Genomic DNA, 22387 nt, shown 5'->3' on the forward strand with positions numbered 1-22387 from the left:
AATCACACATACATTTACACACAATATCCATACCAGAGATGTTACGAAGCATCAACTTCGACTCCATTAATCCTCCTCTTAAATGAACCTCCGATTAATCTTACAAAGAAATCCGATTAATCATGAAAAGGTTGACTGAATAGGTAATGTTTTTCTTTGTGTGTATTTAAATAAAAAAATATCACCAGCCGCCATTTTGGTGCCCCTGCCTTCGACACCACATTCGACCGGCACCGAAACGATTCGGATAAATCTTATTTGAAATATAGTACATATAAGGTAATAAGTACATTCACTTAGTTCTAGCTTCAATGCTGGTCTGGTAGGGAAGAAACAAACATAGGTACTGCATGTTGCTGTTTCACTTTCCGCACAGATTGTTCAAATTAAAGGAAAGGCTTGTAATATTGAGATCCTTTTTTATGCGATGGGGCAGCCATAACTGTCTTTGAATCACACCATTTCAGCTTAATGTGGCTTAGGAGTTTAGTGACTATTGGCACTGTATAAGTAATTATATATATTTCTATTATTAAAAACTAAACTGCCTGTTCGCCTGTTTGTATGTCATACATAACCACTAGCGACGGTTTCATTGTGTTTGGCGAAAATTATTATGATCTTTTAAGGAGTTAGATACTCCATAAATTCACTAGGTAGACCTAGTGAATAGGTACCTATAGAAGAAAGCGAGGATTTCGCGAAGAGACGACCAAAGGATGAGCTGGCCGACTGAAGGCTACAGGTCCCTTCAAGATGCGGTATAGCGTAAATGGTGGCTTTTAGTGATCAATGTTTCCTGATAACGATAATACATACTCGTAGTCAGACTGCTTATTAAATATACTTGAGAAAGTCGACATTTTCAACGAATAAATACCTAGGTACTTACCTACTCATAGAAAACCAAGAACCAAATTTCATTACTACCAAATAATTACAACATTCCCTTATTTTAAGGGTTGGTCTTATAGAATACAGGTTTGAATTTTTTTTATTTAACTGTTTGCAAAAGGGATTTGACGCATTTACCTAAATAAAAAGATAGAAGAATTACTAGGTACGAAACGTGAAGATCCTTTGGGCACAACGGGTGGCTATTTTTAAATGCGCGTGTGCACTCCCAAAATAGAGCACCAAGATTGAAACATTGCTCAGTCGGTCGTGAACAGTGAATATTAAATCGAAACGTGTTAAAAAGTTACCAATAAATTCCATTTTCAAAAAGGATTTCAGCAAAAAGATCCGATATGGTAAGCCATCTGACTCTATTTGTTATTTTCTTTGCATTTTATTTGGATATTTAGGTTAAAAAAAATAAGATTTCGCACCGTCATTCATTATTGTTTCCTACCACGTAATTTCAAAATTTCGCGTGGATATTTGTTGATATTTTTTAATTATGGAGAGTTATAGCGATGATCGACGTGTTGATTTTTCGAAAATCGATAGTTACGAAAGAATAATTATGAAATCTATTTTGACTAGAACGAGGAGGCCTATGCACACGGTTAGTTCCTGAAAAGTTGTGTACGGGACGTGCTTATATGGAAAAAAAATTGTGCTGATTTCATAGGAAATTAGCTATATAGTCCTCGGAATTTTCAGAAGTTTTCTCTCAGCATATCTATGCCTAGTTTTTGTAAAATCCGTGAAATGTTTTTAGCTGTGCATCCAATATTACCTAAGCAGATTTATCAGAATTATCGTTTCCCAGAATTACGAGATTCAAAGGCAAAATAAATATGAGCCTTCCCGTCCTTACCTTTCCTGTTTTTTCTAACGCCGACTTTTAATAACACAACGGTTAACTTTCCACGCTATTTTGAGGAGTAAAAAGTACTACTCGTAACATAATGTGTATCAGCTGTTGCTCTTCCCGCTAGATTGTAAAAATATTAGGCTTATAAACTTGTAATTCTAGAAACGTCTATCACTAATATAATATCAAACATTCTTCCTTTGTAAGGAAGAATGCCGGGTAAACGGAAACTGTAGGCCCTGTCTACCCCGTAAGGCTTAATGAGGTCATACATTTATGTTCTAAAATATAGTTTTATACAATACCCAATTAATCATTTGACAATAAATCCGGCACTGCATGTCATTTAGTAGGTACCTATTCAAAATTCAGGTTTAACTTTGAGCAGTATTTATGCCGCGGCACGCCTCGCTAATTGGTGTGTGAACATGTAATTTGTGTGTTTGTTTGGTACTAAAATTGATAAACTTCGCCGTTGTTGATTTTGACGATGTGAGCTTTGAAACAGAAATGGCGAGTGTGTTGGAACGGAACGTTTGTTGTTGCCAAAAACGGGTTGCAGGAGAAATTGTTTTGTAAAATTTTTGGCAGCTTTTGATAGCACGTAGAAGATAGGTCGTTCTCCTTGCTATTGAATGTTAGATTTTTGACTATTTGTGGAGAGATGTGTAGAAAATAAAATAATCATCGTTAAAATAGCTATTTAAAAAAAAACTTGCTCTTGTTAACCCTTAAGCAGGCCGCGGACGTATGCTTCCCACATAGATTTTTTAAAGTTGTAGCCGGGTTTTGGTGAATCACAGCCCACAATCTGTCAAAATCTAATCTTAACTGTATACTCTATGGTTCCAAATACTAAAACTCGGTGTTTCCGAATGTATGTGTCATTGACAGCCAGTTGAATTTTTGACTACCGTTGGAGAGGTGATTTTCAGTAACTGTGCAATACTTTTTCCGATTATGGCGAAACCAAGAAAGGTAAGTCGTGCAATTTTTTGATATATTATAGATTTTGAGTTATAGTATCAAAATTATAAAGTTTTTTTGTTGTTTTCCTGCAAAATATTATGAAAATAAGGTAAAATAAAATGTGGGGAAGATATGACCATAACCTGTTGATTACCACTATTTGTGGGAACTATATTTCCTTTGCCTGTTCAAATTACCTTATTTTTTGTATACTAGCTTATTCACCCTACTATGTTCGTGTGTTTTATAACATAAGCAAAATTTAATTAGAAAATACGCATGGTTATGATTATTTTACATAAATGTAACTAAAGTTGAGATTTGCAGTAGGATATATTTTTACTTTTTTAAATATCTTTTAAAAATTAGCATTTGTTACTGTTTTTTATATAGAGGCTGCTCAAAGATAAACAAATAGAAGTTATTCTGGAAGAATGGGACTCTTCATCAGAAGAAGAAGATGAAAAGAATGAAGAGTGTGCAGCTTTAGACTATGTTCCTAAATCAATTCCTAAATAAATCAAGGTTCTGGGGCATAAAAATATTTCATTTATACATTTCATCAAAAAAATTATAATAATTACAGTTGATTTGATTGATGATTATAATACAAAGTAATAAAGTTGTTTCATTTCAAACTCTTTAGAAAATAAAAGTAAATAAGTAAGATAAAATACTTAAATATATAAAATAAATAATTTATGAACAGACTAGCCTTCACCATTTACATATAGATATACCTACAGATTAGAGTTGTCTCTACCCAGGCAATGGGATTATGTTTTCCCACGTCATTTTTTCAGCTATTTCAGTGTTTTTTCAGTAATTTGTTGATAAGGAATCGGAAAGGGCGTTATTTTAAGCCTAAATCCATATATAACACTTAATATACAGTAGCGGTTTATCGGGGCCTGTTTAAGGGTTAAGATACTTTTTTCTATTGGTTGATTTGAAAACTGTAATTTAGTTTTATTTATTAAGAATAATATTCTAAATAATTATCTACAAGCCGTGTGGTTTCCGGCACAAATATAAAAAAAGAATAGGACCACTCCATTTTTTCTCCATGGATGCCGTAAAAGGCGACTAACGCTAATAAACTCGGGACTTTTCTTGTAGGCGATGGCCTATCAACCTCTACCGGTCTTTTCAAAACTGTTGGCTCTGTTAACCCTGCAAGGAATACAGACGTGATTATATGTACGCATGCTTGCTAATTTTTCCTTAGCCGTCATCATTTCATCAATGTTTCATTTCATTTAGAATCATCCCGATGCAAACATTGAAATAAATATGTCAGACATGTGTCCCAAATGGAATTTCCAGTGTGAACATGCGTGACACGAGGCACGCACAAATAAAATGATAAGCGTGACTCGCGCGTGACTTTGTAACTCCCGTCTCGTCAGCTTTCATGAATCGGTCTCACTCTGGGGTTGCTAAGATGTTAGAATTGCAGAATCATTACAACATAAGGGTTGAGATGGAAATAAAAAAATCCTATTTACTTACAATTGTAACTTATTGTTGTGTTATTCATAAACGTATGTATAATCTATATAATATGCCGTGTGGTTCCCGGCACCAATAGAAAAAAATAATAGGACCACTCCATCTCTTTCCCATGGATGTCATAAAAGGCGAATAAGGGATAGGCTTATAAAATTGCGATCCTTTTTTTAGGCGATGGGCTAGCAACCTGTCGCTATTTGAATCTCAATTCTATCATTAAACCAAGCAGCTGAACGTGGCCTATTAGTTTTTTAAGACTGTCGGGCTCGCGCTCACGCCCTGGTCGGGGATTCAAACCTTGGACCTCCGATGTCACGGACAAGCGCACTGCCGCTGCGGCCGACCAAAAAAGCTGAATACTCCTCTAACTTTGAGCTACATAGTTTTAATCAACAATCAAAAAGCTCCTTTCATTTTGACATCGTTATTTATATCTAAACTTTCTTACATTTAAATACAAACGTAGCTACGAAAGTAGGTTGTAACTTTTAGAGTAGGCTTGAAGAATCATACGTGACGACCATCCTTAATGTAATTTTCCGCATACGTACAATTTTAAGGTCGCAAAGTTTACGAACAAGAATAACTCTCTAAACATACAAACAATGTTTAAACAATCTTGATATACATACACTCTCATAACTAATACAGGACAAAATATAATACATCAATCCGTTCTGTAGATATGTGTATAGCCCCATAAGTTTGATAGAATAAATTCAGTACTTCTGAAAATATTGTAAATTCACATGTACCTGTAATAAAATAAATCTTAATAAAACGTAAGAAACCGCTTGTTTTCCGCTAAATCGGATAATATTCTGATTTTTGTACCTAATAATCCGTTTTTACCTAATAATTAATAACTCTGATACATTTGTGAGAGAAACAGTTAGAAAATACTTATGTTTTTACAAATAAATAATGTCTTGATTGAATTGACACAACAAAGTCTGTCTAAAATATTTTTTATTAAATTTTTATTTCTACTTTTTCCCTATTTCATTTTGCGTCAGTTGAAATGGAGCGGAGTTACAATTTCGGCGCGTGTTGGGTTCATAAGGAAAATTCTGGAAAACAAGAATCCTGGAAGAAAGGGAGGAATAATAAAGCTATTTATCAAGCAGATTTAGATGGAATGCGTTCAAATCTACCTTTTATAAATTCTTCAGTTGTCGAGTTTCTGACTAAAAGACAAGGCACAGCTGAAACCACTGAGTCTAGATTTTAAATTTGGCTTGCAGGTTCTTTAAATATGGTCCTATGTGCCGCTAAGAGAGGATTTTCCAAAATTCCTGGCAATTAATGGGATTTTTCTAATTATACGCGTGCGGGGCCGACGGCCTATTTGCACTGTTAAAGGGTATGAAGTTCACATTTATTTAATGCATTTTTTCTTTTTTTTTATTTCAGGCGGACCCTGCACCCCCCACTCCCACACAGCCTCCGCAGGAACCTAAGCCGGTAAGTTAATACATACATACATATCATCACGTCTATATCCCTTGCGGGGTAGACAGAGCCATCAGTCTTGAAAAGACTGATAGGCCACGTTCAGCTGTTTGGCTTTAAGATAGAATTGAGATTCAAATAGTGACAGGTTCGTTTCCCATCGTCTAAATGAAGAATCCCAAGTTTATAAGCCTAAGTCGCCTTTTACGACATCCATGGAAGAGAGATGGACTGGTCCTATTCTTTTTTCTATTGGTGCCAGGAACCACCAGGCACAATAATATCATACTTATGTAAGAAATACTTATATAGATAAACATCCAAGGTCCAGGCCAATCAGAAAAAGTCCTTTTCCATCTTCGAACTCGGGAACTTTGGTTCAGAGGCGTGAACCCGACAACTGCATCATACAATTTAGTCAATAAGCTTTAACATTCTCATGAACTAAATACATACATTCATACCGGTGACATTTATAGATTAAACACATTATTGTTAAATAGTTAATAAGAACATTTTTGTGAAGAGCAAATAAACGTTTATTTTTTATACAGGTCAAAATCATAACCCTCCTTTATGCTTCGCCGTAGTCGCGTAAAAAGTGTTAGCAAAAAAGCTGGAAGAAACTAATTTAGTAGAGGTTCGCAAGTGGAAATCAATTTGATTGCCCTTCAAAGTTCAACGTGGCGTGGGAATGCGGACGCCGTGTGTTTACACGATTGGAGCTGACTGTACTATCGGTAGTACAGTCAGCTCCAATCGTGTAATTGTACAGTCAGCTTGGGGTAAATTATATAATTACATACATCTATACTAATATTATAAAGCTGAAGAGTTTGTTTGTTTGAACGCGCTAATCTTAGGAACTACGGGTTCGAATTGAAAATTCTTTTTGCGTTAAATAGACCACTTATAGAGGAAGGCTTTAGGCTATAAAACATCTCGCTGCAGCTATTAGACCCAAAGATATAATGGAAAAACTGAAAAAACGATCAAAATTATTCATCCTTGAAAGCTTCAATGATGCCCAAAATAACTATACCACGCGGAAGAAGTCGCGGGCACAGCTAGGGTAGGCAGAGACTACAACTTTCCACTTGCCACGATCTCTGCATAAGTATCCTTCGCTTCATCCACATTCATAACTCTCTTCATGCAAGCTCGGCGGTTTCGGGTACTCTTGACCTGACCCTTTACCAGGACGTCCTTAATTTGATCAAGATACGTTCGTATAGGTCTTTATGATATAATTGATTATTGTTAATACATAAATGACGTGTCTTCTCCAAGGTACAGTAAATATAGTATCGTTGAGTTAGCATCTCGTAACGTTAGTCTTGAACTCACTTCGAGGCTAACTCAATCTGTGTTTAATTTGTACCTTATGACTAAAGATTTGATACACGGTTAGTTCATTATAAAAACGTAATATTTATATTTGGAGTGGTTGCTATCCATAGTTATCAATTTATTAATCTCAATCATTTGTTGACCTATTTCTGAAGGAGAGCTCATAAGATGTTTGTTATCTCACTGTACCTAAGTACAATTTAGGTCAAAGTGTCCAATAGTTTTCCAACGGGAGTCAAAGTGAATTGTATTTTTTCTGACGGTTGGTCAGTTGTTTTACTGGTCAATATTTAAACAGAGACAGTTAGTTAAGTGGACTTTAACTTTTGTTGAATGCGGGCTGGCAATTAGGGTTACTGTTTTAGTAAACACAAGCAGTTAATTAAAGCAAATTCGCAGGTAAAGTTCAACGGCCTCTGTGGCGCAGCGGTAGTACGCTTGTCTGTGACACCGGAGGTCCCGGGTTCGAATCCCGGCCACGGCATGACGAGGAAAGAACTTTTTCTGATTGCCCTGGGTCTTGGATGTTTATCTATATAAGTATTAATCATAAAATATGGTATCGTTGAGTTAGTATCTCGTAACTTACTTCGAGGCTAACTCAATCTGTGTAATTTGTCCCGTATATATTTAGAAGTAAATTTGTATTTGATTTTCGATATAAGGTAATCGTGTGGTTTTGTTTTTGTCCTTTGGTGCTACGAAAAGAAATTTATTTTTAAGTTTTTCTCCATCTTTATAGAAATTGTGTAGTCGAAAATTAAATAGATTCATGTGATTTATAAATTTGTGATCGACTGAGGTAACCGACCCGTAAAAAAGACACCACAAATGTCATGTATTACATAATATTACCTAATATTACAGTGCCGTGTGGTTCCCGGCACCAGTACAAAAAAGAATAGGACCACTCCATCTCTTTCCCATGGAAAGGACAAAAAAACAAAAAAAAAAAAAATAATATTGAATACTTACTGGTATTTATAATCAAAATGAACACATTAGCCTATTGAAAAAAAAACCATATGAAACATTAACTATTTAGTATTTATCTAGGAATATGTTTTCAAACCCAGGTTGACGCCGCACCAGCTCCTCAGCAGACCGAAACACCAGGTGAACCTCCAGTAGAACCAGATAACAAAGAAGTGCCTCCCCCAGAAACAGCACATAATGCACCACCAGAACAGCAGGTGAAGACTGAACAGCCAGCACAGATACCACCACCAGAGCCGACTAAAGGAGACGTAAAACCTGAAGCTAATCCGGGACAACCGGGAGCAGGCGATAATGCTCAAGCTCAAAATGGATCTGATAAAGATTCAGTAAGTATTTTTGTAGCCTTATTTTTAGTTCTATTTAAGTAATTTAAAATTCTATTTAGTTATTTTTAGTTATTTGACGGCCTCTGTGGCGCAGCGGTAATACGCTTGTCTGTGACACCGGGGGACCCGGGTTCGAATCCCGGCCAGGGCATGATGAGAAAAGAACTTTTTCTGATTGGCCTGGGTCTTGGATGTTTATCTATATAATTATTTATTATTATTATAAAATATAGTATCGTTGAGTTAGTATCTCGTAACACAAGTCTCGAACTTACTTCGAGGCTAACTCAATTCGTGTAATTTGTCCCGTATATATTTATTTATTTAAATTATTTAGTGTTTTTGCCGTGTGGTTGCCCGGCATTAATAGAAAATAGAATAGAACCACTCCATATATTTCCCATAGATGTCGTAAAAGGCGACTAAGGGGAACGGTCTTGAAAAGACTGATAGGCCACGTTCAGCTGTTTGGCTTAATGATAGAATTGAGATTCAAATAGTAATAGGTTGCTAGCCCATTGCCTAAAAGAATTATTCCAAGTCCATCCCTTATTCGTCTTTTACGACATCTATGGGTAAAAGATGGAGTGGTCCTATTCTTTTTTCCATTAGTGCCGCGAACCACATGGCACAATAAGACATATACACACTTGCCACGTGCCATCTTAACGAAAAATGGGTACTCTTAAATATGTCACATGTTGGATACATTTTTTACTGACATGTTTTTTGTGTGTATTACAAACAAACAAACAAACATATAAGTAAAAAAATGTATCGAACATGTGAGATATTTAAGAGTACATACATACATATGGTCACGTCTATATCCCTTGCGGGGTAGACAGAACCAACAGTCTTGAAAAGACTGTATGGCCACGTTCAGCTATTTGGCTTAATGATAGAATTGTATTGTTGTATTGAATATATATTTAAGAGTACCTACCCATTTTCGTGAAGATGGTACCTAGGTGAGAAGTATTCAACCATTATGGAAAAACACGAGAGTCTTGAATCTGAACAGGCCCTAGAGAATAAATCGCTGTACGTACGAGTCCGAACCCAAATGGTTATACATGCATACATATAGTCACGTCTATATCTCTTGCGGGGTAGACAGTGCCTTGTAAAGTCAGTCTTGTAAAGGGTTGAGCATTATGGCTCTATGATGGAATTGAGATTCAAATAGTATAGTGACAGTTTGCTAGCCCGTCACCTACAAGAGGATTTCAAGTTTATAAGCCTATCCCTTAGTCGCTTTTTACGACATCCAATGGAAAGATAAGAAGTGGTTCTATTCTAATGTGTCGGAACTCCTTAGGGATTGAAGTGATGTGAATTCGGAATATCAGATTATTCTTCTATCAGGCGATAGGATAACATCTGTCAATGTTTCTGATCCTAACGAGGAGCCGTTGGCTGGTTCTGTCTACCCCGTAAGTGAATCTTATAAAAAAAACTGAAGTAGCAATCACATACGAGAGTCTCGAAGCTCGACAGCCTCTCGAATGTAAATAGCTGTTTGACCGGATTCAAACCTCGACTGTTCCCTATTGTAATACTTACAATAGCCGTTACAGGACAAGTGCGACCTGAAACTTATTTAAATCATACGATCCCTTAGTCGCCTTTTACGACATCCATGGGAAAGAGATGGAGTGATCCTATTCTTTTTTGTATTGGTGTCGGGAACCACACGGCAAAGGATATAGACGTGATTATATGTACATACATATACATAACATACATATGTTAAATATATCGTATCGAAAAGATTAAAGACGCCCCCCCGATTGGCTACCCCAACGCCGCCATCTTTAGACGTCGTCGTCTCCTCGATTCAAGTTAATGATCGGTGACGCTATAGCATACAGCCCTCCGGGGATTCCGTGAAGGTCTCACTGCCGTAATCTGTGACGACATTCAAATTTATGTGCCAGTTACCTAGCACGGATAAAATGAACGCGTAATTTAAAAAAAATATTTTTATGTTCTAAATTTTAATTATCATTTGTTTTAATTTTGTTTTTTGCTTTTGCTTAATGACGCAAATTTAACATGCTTTACTATGTTTAAAATGTGGGAAAAAGCTTAATGTTAAAAATGTGTTAGGTATATGTTAAATTTTTACGAAGATTTATGAAGGTACGGATCTGTTCAATAAAAGCAACATTACGGTGAGGGAAAACATCGTGAACAAACCAACCTGCACATTCAGGCAACTGGATGTGTAAACATATGATCCAATACGTAACGGAGGTCAGACGGGAGTCGCTTCGTGTAAAAACATGACTCACCCGATCCAGGATCCAAGGTCAGGAACTAACCCGGGCTCTCTCCAGAGTGGTGAGGATGCAACCGGGACTAAGGCCAGTAGGTAGAAGGATCAGATAAATAACAGAAATATATATACGGCCGCCCGCGACTTCGTCCGCATGGAAACCCTATCAATCCCGCGGGAACTCTGGGATAAAAAGTAGCCTATGTGTTATTCTGGGTCTTCAGGTACCTACATACCAAATTTCATGGTAATCGGTTCAGTAGTTTTTGCGTGAAAGAGTAACAAACATCCATACAAACTTTCGCCTTTATAATAGTAGTAGGATAAGCTGGACGTCCTGTTAAAGGGTCAGGTCAAAAGTACCCGAAACCGCCGAGCTTGCATGAAGAGAGTTATGAATGTGGATGAAGCGAAGGAAGTATGCAGAGATCGTGGCAAGTGGAAAGAGGTAGTCTCTGCCTACCCCTCCGGGAAAGAGGCGTGATTTTATGTATGTATTATGTATGTATAAGCTTTATTATGTGAAATGAGAAGTACTTATAAGTAAGTACCTAAGAGTAAACGCAATAAAAATCTATTGCATACATACATACATATGGTCACGTCTATATCCCTTGCGGGGTAGACAGAGCCAACAGTCTTGAAAAGACTGAATGGCCACGTTCAGCTATTTGGCTTAATGATAGAATTGAGATTCAAATAGTGACAGGTTGCTAGCCCATCGCCTGAAAAAGAATCCCAAATTTGCAAGCCTATCCCTTAGTCGCCTTTTACGACATCCATGGGAAAGAGATGGAGTGGTCCTATTCTTTTTTGTATTGGTGCCGGCAACCACACGGCACATAAATAAAAATCTATTGATTCATTGAAATTTGATGTTTTTTTACATAAGTATAAGAGAGAATTTACCAAATTTAAAGGAAATTAAGAAGATTTTTCGTTTAACTTTGACGCACTTAGCCAAGCGGTGTAAATCCTGTATGCCGTTAATAAAGTGAACATAAAATAAATTTGTTTTTACAAATTAGAATAAGACAGACATAACAATATCTCAAACGATATTCTGGCACGCGGCAATATTATGTTAATATTACGCCATTTCTCATTAAATATCATTACCATCTACGCGGCCAAAGTTTATTTTAATAACGTAATGAATATTAATATTGTATTATTGTTTCAGAATTGGCAACAAAGGGAAGTGGAACTTTTGAAGAAAATCGACGAGCTGGAGAAAGTGAAAACTCAGAGGAGCGAGGATGGACTGAAACTGGAATTGAAGGTTAATTACCTGCTTATTAGATACATAAATAAATAAAGGAATGATAGAATGAATGAATGAATAAATAAATATTTACGGGACAAATTACACAGATTGAGTTAGCCTCGAAGTAAGTTCGAGACTTGTGTTACGAGATACTAACTCAACGATATTATCTATACTAATATTATACAGCTAAAGAGTTTGTTTGTTTGTTTGCTTGTTTGTTTGAACGCGCTAATCTCAGGAACTACTGGATCGAATTGAAAAATTCTTTTTGTGTTGAATAGACCATTTATCGAGGAAGGCTTTAGGCTATAAAATATCACGCTTCAACTATGAGGTGCGATAATGGAATATGTGAAAACGGGGAAAATTATTCACCCTTGAGGAATGATGCCCAAAATAATTATTCCATGTGGACGAAGTCGCGGGCACAGCTAGTATTTTATGATAAAAATAATCAAGGTCAACGTCACGGACAGGTTCGCGAGGAAGAAATTGATCTTCTCAAGGCGAGGGTCAAGAATCTGGAGACGGAATTGCAGGCGGCTCTGTCCAAGCCCGGGGGGAAGAACCACGAGATGATCGAGAACATCAAACAGCAGCACGAGGAAGTAAGTTATATTTTTCAGGGAAACTAAATCTTATTTAGAATGTCGTTAGTGCGAAATTTATTTTAATAAATTAATCGAGGATTGAAACATTATCTATTATAGCTGGAGAGCTAGTGAACCCTCCGAGTAACGTTGTTCCTGTAAGGCTAGAAATTTGTAGAGTGATGATTCATAGCACACCAAGGCCAAAAATCATGACCTGGCAGGCATCTGCCCTGCACGTCATCAACACTTTTTTTTCTTAAAATGTAAAATACATAGGAAAAAAAAACTTCCTGCTGTAAGCTATAAAATTTAATATCATCTATTTTATTTATTGATAATTATAAAAAAAAAATTGCCAGGCGATTAGAGTAAGCAAAAGTACCTGCCAGGTGAATCGAGAACTGCACAGTTTAGGAAGAAAAATAAATTTTCTTCTGTAAAGTTGAAATTTAAGTATATGTTTTAGAATATCATTTAGAAGAAATGTGTACAATGGCAGGCGGTTCTGAACAGCATAAGACCTTGACAGGCGAAGGGAAAGATGCTAAGAACGTGCTAGTAAGAAGCGTTACGTAAATGCATGTAGTGTCAGTGACATGTAAGAAAGTTAAAAATTATAGATGCAATATACATATATACATATGGTCACGTCTATATCCCTTGCGGGGTAGACAGAGCCAATAGTCTTGAAAAGACTGAATGGCCACGTTCAGCTATTTGGCTTGATGATAGAATTGAGATTCAAATAGTGACAGGTTGCTAGCCCGTCGCCTAAAAAGAATCCCAAGTTTGTAAGCCTATTCCTTAGTCGCCTTTTACGACATCCATGGGAAAGAGTTGGAGTAGTCCTATTCTTTTTTGTATTGGTGCCGGGAACCACACGGCTCTCGTGGTATCACCGGCAGAATTTGTCTAAAGTCGCCACAAAAAAGAACAGTTATTACACGCATACAATATTATTAATTCCAATAAGAATGACAGCCCGCGTTTGCCGCAAACGGTTCAAGCCAAAGCCGACTTTCGGCGCTACAGGTTACGGCACTTCATACACTGCGGGTAACGCAACGTGTGTTCGCGGTTCTACAGAACAATGTCTGTGGATAAAACTGAAAAATTAAGTTTTTTTTTCTTCATATTTTTCCAGGATAAAAAGTATCCTATTTTATGCCCAGGATAATAAGGTATAATTATACCAAGTTTCATCGAAATCGAACCGTTAGTTTTCACGTGATGCCTGAACATACAGACAGACAACAAAAAATTTTTTAATCACATATTTGGATTTGGTATCGATCCAGTAACACCCCCTGCTATTTATTTTGTCAATATTTTCAATGTACAGAATTGACAATTCTACAGATTTATTATATGTATAGATAGATAGATATAGATTAGTGCATTTTTGTTTTTCTGAAGAATTAATGAATTTTTAACTGTAGAATACATTTCAGGTAATATACAGTTATTTGATTCAATAAGATTTAATATACAGTCCTATGTAATTGAACGCGATATTCCATTCTTTATGACATTATTAATTTATTGAAATATTTTTTCAGAGGAGGAAAACGATATTGAAGAGTCTGGTGATGATAAAAAGTAGTAGTGAAGAAGTGTCGGATGATGATGATAATTAATATGAAAAAACGTGTAAATTACATAACAATTAGTAAAATATATTGCATCTATAATTTTTAACTTTCTTACATGTCACTGACACTACATGCATTTACGTAACGCTTCTTACTAGCACGTTCTTAGCATCTTTCCCTTCGCCTGTCAAGGTCTTATGCTGTTCAGAACCGCCTGCCATTGTACACATTTCTTCTAAATGATATACTAAAACATATACTTAAATTTCAACTTTACAGAAGAAAGTTTATTTTTCTTCCTAAACTGTGCAGTTCTCGATTCACCTGGCAGGTACTTTTGCTTACTCTAATCGCCTGGCAATTCTTTTTTTATAATTATCAATAAATAAAATAGATGATATTAAATTTTGAAGCTTACAGCAGGAATTTTTTTTTTCCTATGTATTTTACATTTTAAGAAATAAAAGTGTTGATGACGTGTAGGGCAGATGCCTGCCAGGTCATGATTTTTGGCCTTGGTGTGCTATGAATCATCACTCTACAAATTTCTAGCCTTACAGGAACAACGTTACTTGGAGGGTTCACTAGCTCTTAGGCTATTAGTCAATCTTCAGCAAAGAGGAAACCCAAGGAAAATTTTATATCAAATCGTGTAGTTCGAGACTGGAACCGGCTCAATGAGAGTGTTGTCACTGCACCTTCGGTCAACAGTTTTAAGAATAGATTAAATAAAATCTCCAAAGTTTTGTATACACACGCATCAGCTTAATAAGCTGCTAGTGTGTTATAAAATAAAATAAAATCTTCTGAAAAGATCAGGCGTTAAAATTTGAAAATTTGATTCTCAAATTTTTACATACATTAAAATTCAATGTTATTGTTATTATTATTTTTAACTAGTGTAATTAACGTTCTCGTAAATTTTCGTGTTTTAAACTTTTTTTATTAATGAAGACCTGTAATTGGCTCTTAAATGTATGTATATTTAAAAATGCCGTGCCGTGTGGTTCCCGGCACCATTACAAAAGAATAGGACCACTCCATCTCTTTCCCACGGATGTCGTAAGAGCCGACTAAGGGATAGACTTGGGATTCCTTTTTAATGTAAATCCCTGCCAATCTAAGGTCTGCCGCGCCGATGGATGCATGGCTAGGGGCGAGCCTAGTCTCGAGCGTGCCACTTCCGCCATGGGGTTGGGCGACCCCCAGGTAATGGCTAGCCTTACCCTGGCATGCGGGGCTCTGCTGGGGCGGACAAAATTTTTCCCTAGCGTCTCGTGGGAATCGCATGGATGCAAATTTTTTGAAAGAGCACCTAGATGGCGGCGATGGTGTCCGCACCCCATCACGTCTCGTTCCCGGCGGGAGCGGTATGCGGTCTGCTGAAAGCCGCTTTGCGACGATGAATGTAAGAGGAGGAATGAAGGATAAGATTGAGGAAGTATGCCAGATGATGGATGAAAGACGTTTGGATGTGTTGTGCGTGAATGAAACGAAGCGGAAAGGATGCGACGCGACGCAGCACGGCCCTTACACGGCGTATTGGTCTGGAATTTCCAGTACCAGCCGAGGCTGTCAAGGGGTCGGTCTAATTCTTTCTGCACGAATGGCTGAGTGCGTGAATGAGTATGAGTGTGTCAGCCCTCGTCTTCTATGGATTAGGCTGAAAGTTGGAATCACTCGGATCTTCGTTCTAGGTGTTTATGCACCTTGGGATGTGGGTTCGAGGGGTACAACATCAGCAAAAAGCGAAAACGAGGAGTTCTGGAATAGTGTAAGAGAAGTATTGAAAGTTACCAAGCCAAATGAGAAGATTATTATGTTAGGTGATTTTAATGGATGGGTGGGTGTAAAGCGTGATGGATATGAAAAGGTGCTTGGTGCGTTTGGTGACGAAAAGGTGAATGATAATGGAAGAAGTGTATTAGAAATTTGTCTAGAGTGGGATCTTTTTGTGTCGAACTCAATGTTTCAACATAAAGAGATCCACACCTACACAAGAGTGGAAGGTATTTTAAAAAGTATGATAGACTTTGTGATTGTAGATGAAAGATTGAAGAACAAAGTGCTGGATACCCGTGCATATCGCGGTGCTGGCATTGACTCGGACCATTTACTGGTGATATCCCGGATAAGGGGTATCTTCAATCGCTGGCGGCACAGGGTAAGGGAGCAAACCAGCGCTTTGGAAAGAGTAAAAGTAGAAAATTTGCAAGATATGGATGTAGGTAAGAAGTATATTAATAGACTGAAGGATGAATTTGAAGATTTAGAGGAAATGAGCGATATTGAAGATGGATGGAAGGAATTTAAAGAAAGAATTGTGAAAGTAGCTGTTGAAGTGTGTGGTGTAAGTAGAAGAAGGAAAGGAAAAAATCACAAAAATGCGTGGATGAGTAAAGATGTGCAAGAACTTGTGCGATTAAAGAAGAAAGCATGGCTGGATTTGTTAGCAGCAAAAGCTAACTTAAGAATGCAAGAGGTTATAGATGAAGATGTGAATGAAGCACGTAAGGAATATAAGAAGGTGAAGGATCTGGTTAAGAAAGCTGTGATTAGAAAGAAAGAAGAGTATAAAGAGGATTTTGATAAAAGGCTATCAGAAGACTTTCAGTCAAATCTGAGAGTATTCTGGAAATCCGTAAGGTCAGCCCGAGGAAATACTATAACCAGAGAGCTGACTAGGATCAGATGCCAGGATGGTAGCGTTGTGAAAGGAGAAGAATGTGTACTAAAGATATGGAAGGACTATTTTGAAAGTTTATTTGAAAAAAAGGAAGGAAATAAGAAAGATTTCTGCTATAGCGAAGAAAAAGAGAATGAGATGGAAGGCGAAATTGAAATGTTCGAAATTGTGGAAGCACTTAAGAGTATGAAAGCGGGAAAGGCTGCTGGGTGTGATAGAGTGTCGGTCGAGATGCTTAAAGCAGGAAAAGGCGTAGTAGCTAGTCAGTTGTACTGCCTTTTCAATTTGTGTTGGAGAAGCGGCCGAGTACCAAAAGATTGGTGTAAGGCTGTTATCGTGCCACTTTACAAAGGAAAAGGGTCACAGCTGGACTGCAAAAATTATCGTGGTATAAGCCTGCTTAGCGTCGTCGGCAAATTGTATGCTAAGGTATTGATTAATAGAGTCAGGAATGAAACTGATGACAAAATATGGGATGCTCAAGCGGGATTTCGAAAGGGAATGGGATGTACTGATCAGGTCTTTTCCTTGCGGTGCATAGCCGAAAAGTTTTTGGCCAAGAGTCAAAAAGTCTATTGCACATTCGTAGATCTGGAAAAGGCCTATGACAGAGTTGAGAGGAATGAATTGTGGTCAGCACTTTCTATGCATGGGGTGAGCAGTCTCTTAATACGAGCACTGAAATCCTTATATGAGGATTCGAGTGCTTGTGTCAGGATAAACGGAGCGCACACTGAGTGGTTTAAGATTGAGAAAGGCGTTAGGCAAGGATGTGTTGCGTCACCGTGGCTGTTCAACCTATTTATGGATAGCTGTTTGACAGATTTGAAAGAGTCTAAAAGTGGATTAAGGATGAATGAGTTACTCGTCAAATGTCTGCTCTATGCCGACGATCAGGTTATACTGGCGTCATCAGCGGAGGAGTTACAGGAGATGGTAAACTGTATGCATGAAGCTTTAAAAGAGAAAGGAATGAAAGTGAACGTAAGTAAAACTAAAACACTGGTTTTTGAAATGGAGAAAGAAATGACAGCATGTAATATTTTGATTGGAGGAGAAAAAGTGGAGCAAGTGAAAGAGTTTGTATATCTAGGATCAAAGTTTACATCAGATGGCAAGTATGATAGTGATATTGAAAGGAGAGTGAACGCGGGGAACATGGTGAATGGAGCTTTGCATGCCTTTATGAGCAGTCAGAAACTATCCAAAAAGGCTCGACTGGCTGTGCACAGGGGCGTGTTGGTCCCGACATTAATGTATGGGAGTGAAAGTTGGGTATGGCAAAAGAAGCATGAAAGCAGAATAAATGCAGTGGAAATGAGAGCGTTAAGGAGTATGATGGGTGTGAAATTGAGTGACAGGATAAGGAACAGCGTGATAAGGGAATGTTGTGATGTGAAAGAAGATGTAGTTACAGGAATAGAAAAGGGTATGTTAAGATGGTTCGGTCATGTGGAGAGGATGAATGAAAGCAGGTTGACTAAGCAGATATACAAGGAGAGTGTGGAGGGAAAGGTCGGAGTGGGAAGACCTAGACGAACGTATCTTGATCAAATTAAGGACGTCCTGGTAAAGGGTCAGGTCAAAAGTACCCGAAACCGCCGAGCTTGTATGAAGAGAGTTATGAATGTGGACGAAGCGAAAGAAGTATGCAGAGATCGTGGCAAGTGGAAAGAGGTAGTCTCTGCCTACCCCTCCGGGAAAGAGGCGTGATTTTATGTATGTATGTATGTATGTATATTTAAAAATCTAAGGATTCTTGCTGTTGTAATATATAAAATAAATTAAATAAATCACGCCTCTTTCCCGGAGGCGTAGGCAGAGACCACATCCTTCCACTTGCCACGATCCTTGCATACTTCTTTCGCTTCATCCACATTCATAACTCTCTTCATGCAAGCTCGTCCGTTTCTGGTACTCTTGACCTGACTTTTTGCTAGAACCATTCCGATTTGATCACATTTTTACAAAATATAAAAGGCTAAGTATAAAAAAAGCTGACTCACCCAATCCAGGGTCCATGGTCAAAGGCACACCCCGGGATCCTCTCCGGAGAGGTGAGGATGCAACCGAGACTAAAGTCAGGAGGAAGATACTTAATCATAGTCATGTTTCGAACTCGACCGCCATCAAAATAAATGATCTTCCGCCAAACTAGTTGGTATGCTTCTGATGATGTTAGGTCGGAGGTTGTATAAAATCCGAGAAAACATACGTACATACATATTGTCACGTCTACATCCTTTGCGGGGTAGACAGGGCCAACAGTCCCGAAAAGACTAATAGGCAACGTTCAGCTATTTGACTTTATGTTTCCGGATAACGTTTGCGCGATTTAAGAATTTTAGATTTTGTGGAGTAGAGTGGTCCTATTCTTTTTATATTATAGAACCACACGGCATCTCTTTCCCATGGATGTCGTTAATGGTGACTACGGAATAGGCTTATAAACTTGGGATTCTTTTTTAGGCGATGGGCTAGCAACCTGTCACTATTTGAATCTCAATTCTATCATTAATCCTAACAGCCGAACGAGGCCTGTCTTTCAAGATAGCCGGCTCCGTCTACCCCGCAAGGGATATAGACGTGATTTTACGAATGAAGGAAAACAGATTGGAGAAGAGATTCAGCCAAAGAGTGTATACAATAAAATACAATTTGTACAATAGATGAAGAATTCTTAAAAGGTGTAATAATAGGCTTTTGATTAATTAACAGCTCCTGAGCAAGGCGCGTGGCATGATCTTCGACAAGACGAAGATGGTGAAGAATCAAGAGCTGCAGATAGAAGCGCTGACGACGCAGGTGCAGTCACTGAAGGATATAAACTTGATCACGAAGGATTTGCTCGAAATAAGGAACTCTGAAGTCAAAGCTATGGAGGTAAATATCATTGTTAATATTACATACATACATATAATCACGTCTGTATCCCTCGCGGGGTAGACAGAGCCGACAGTCTAAAAAAGACTGAACTTTTTGTCTTATTTGCTTTCTTATTCATGAGTATCTCTTGAAATTTTTGCTTAATAACAGAGGTTACACTTACACTTATATACATATGTATAATTACGTCTACAGCCCTTGCGACACTTAAAGATTGAAACAAAATTAAAAAATTTTATTCATATTATGGGACATTTCAATATCACTTATTAATGGTCATATTTTTGGTTTTACAACATTGGTTTCTAAAGCATCAGTGCAGAAGAAACGGTAACAAACTGCACTGTGGCATTTCCTTCAATAACTTCAACTTCACAATTATCCAAACTAAGAATAGAAATGCGGACGAGAGAATACATTGTAACGATTAATTGATTCACACGAAATACAATTCTGAAATTTTATATTTGAGTGTACTCAGATTTATGTTAGTTTGTATATATTTTATTTATGTTTGTTTACTATTAATTAGTTATTATAACGCATCCTTAATGTTTTTTATGTGCGCTGCATTTTTAATTATGGATTTGCCTTTATTATTTTCTTGACTGTAAGAAATCGCAATTGGGATAAGTCCGCCATTGTACATATTCTTCTAAATCCAATAACTGTTTTGTAATTTGTTATATTATTTTTATGTTCATTGAAGAGTTTACAAACAAACAAACAGTCTCGGCTTCAACATGAAATATATGGAATTGAATTCTTTCTTGACGGCCTCGGTGGCACAGCGGTAGTACGCTTGTCTGTGACACCGGAGGTTCCGGGTTCGAATCCCAGTCAGATTTTTCTGATTGCCCTGGGTCTTGGATGTTTACCTAAGATATAAAAGTATTAATTATAAAATATAGTATCGTTGAGTATGTATCTCGTAACAAAAGTCTCGAACTTACTTCGAGGCTAACTCAATCTTTGTTATTGTCCCGTATATATTTATATTTATTTCTTCATTCATTCATTCCTTTATTTATTTATGTATTTAGTAAGCAGGTAATTAACCTTCAATTCCAGTTTCAGTCCATCCTCGCTCCTCTGAGTTTTCACTTTCTCCAGCTCCAGCCAGATTTTCTTCAAAAGTTCCACTTCCCTTTGTTGCCAATTCTGAAACAATAATACAATATTAATATTCATTACGTTATATATACCTATTTATTTATTTCATACATACATACATACATAAAATCACGCCTCTTTCCCGGAGGGGTAGGCAGAGACTACCTCTTTCCACTTGCCACGATCTCTGCATACTTCCTTCGCTTCATCCACATTAATAACTCTCTTTATGCAAGCTCGGCGGTTTCGGGTACTTTTGACCTGACCCTTTACCAGGACGTCCTTAATTTGATCAAGATACGTTCGTCTAGGTCTTCCTACTCCGACCTTTCCCCCCACACTCTCTTTATTTATTTCAATTATTAATATCTGTCTTTTATTTCCTTTAACCCAGGAGCGGTTCCAAGCCATGGAGGCTCGCTTCAAAGCTGAGAAAGAACGGTACAGTCTCGTCTTACAACGGGCGCAAACTAGCACCAGTATCAATGATGATCTGAAGAAGGAGTACGAGACACAACTTGCGATTTTCAAGGTAAGAAACGTCGATTCGCCGTGTGGTTCCCGGCACTTATATAGAAGAGACTAGGACCGCTCCTTCTATTTGCCATGGATGTCGTAAAAGGCGACTAAGGGATAGGCTTACAAACTTGGGATTCTTCATTTAGGCGATAGGCTTGCAAATAGTGACAGGCTATTCGAATGTCAATTTCATTAGCTGCTGTGATCATATGAATGAATGAGAAACGTTGATTTAAAGAAGCGTGTCTTCAAACAAATCACTATTTGTGACCATTCAGTCTTTTCAAGACTGTTGGCTCTGTCTACCCCGCAAGGGATATAAACGTGACCATGTGAATGTATTTTTCAGGAATTGAGAGAGAAATACGAGCAGAGAGTCCAGGCGCTGGTGGCAGAGAATGCGAAACTGAAGGAACTGAATCTCCAGCTCAAAGGAGGTCCCTCGGGATAACTGGTTGATGTCAGAGTGTGTGTAAAGACTGTTCTCAACAATGACGCTTTTGTAATTTTTATACTAAGATTTTGTGGTGTATTAAATTGATATTTACAATATGGTATATGTGTGTGTTATTTATTTTGCCAATTTTTTGCTAAAATTAAAAAAAAATAGAACTTTATTAAATTCATTTTAACAGGTTGGTAGGCTAAGACTACATCGTTCCAGTTGCCACGATCTCTGCATACTTATATCGCTTCATCGACTCTTTCGGGTACTCCTGACCTGACCTTTTGCCAGGACGTCCTTAATTTGATCAAGATACGTTCGTCTAACCCTTCCCACTCCGACTTTACCGACTTTTGTATATTTGCGTAGCCAACCTGCTTTCATTCATCCTCTCCACTTGACCAAACCATTTTAACATACCCTTTTCTATTCCTGTTATTACATTTTCTTTCAAATCACAATATTCCCTTATTCCACTACCGCCTAGTAAGTTGTTTCATCTAAGATTTACCTTTTATTAGCAGTTTTCCATTTCATTATTTCAGGCCATATATCGTCGCCATTTCGAGACACTTTGTTATTTATTGCACACTTCATAGGGTTGTCAGTACTCGTTATATTTCGTGTCTACG

General features: G+C 37.5%; 1 protein-coding gene across 1 annotated transcript; it reads left to right on the forward strand.

The window, feature by feature from the left end:
- The first annotated feature begins 1106 nt into the window (after positions 1-1106).
- LOC106139580 (uncharacterized) lies at positions 1107-21867 on the forward strand. The gene is made up of 8 exons (XM_013341051.2): positions 1107-1253; positions 5657-5707; positions 8122-8370; positions 11835-11933; positions 12398-12529; positions 19511-19675; positions 21186-21323; positions 21660-21867. The coding sequence occupies exons 1-8, from the start codon at positions 1251-1253 to the stop codon at positions 21759-21761; spliced, it is 939 nt and encodes a 312-aa protein (XP_013196505.2). The 5' UTR covers positions 1107-1250; the 3' UTR covers positions 21762-21867.
- Positions 21868-22387: the final 520 nt, after the last annotated feature.

Source organism: Amyelois transitella, chromosome 10 (assembly GCF_032362555.1).
Source record: "Amyelois transitella isolate CPQ chromosome 10, ilAmyTran1.1, whole genome shotgun sequence".
Taxonomy (NCBI): Eukaryota; Metazoa; Arthropoda; class Insecta; order Lepidoptera; family Pyralidae; genus Amyelois; species Amyelois transitella.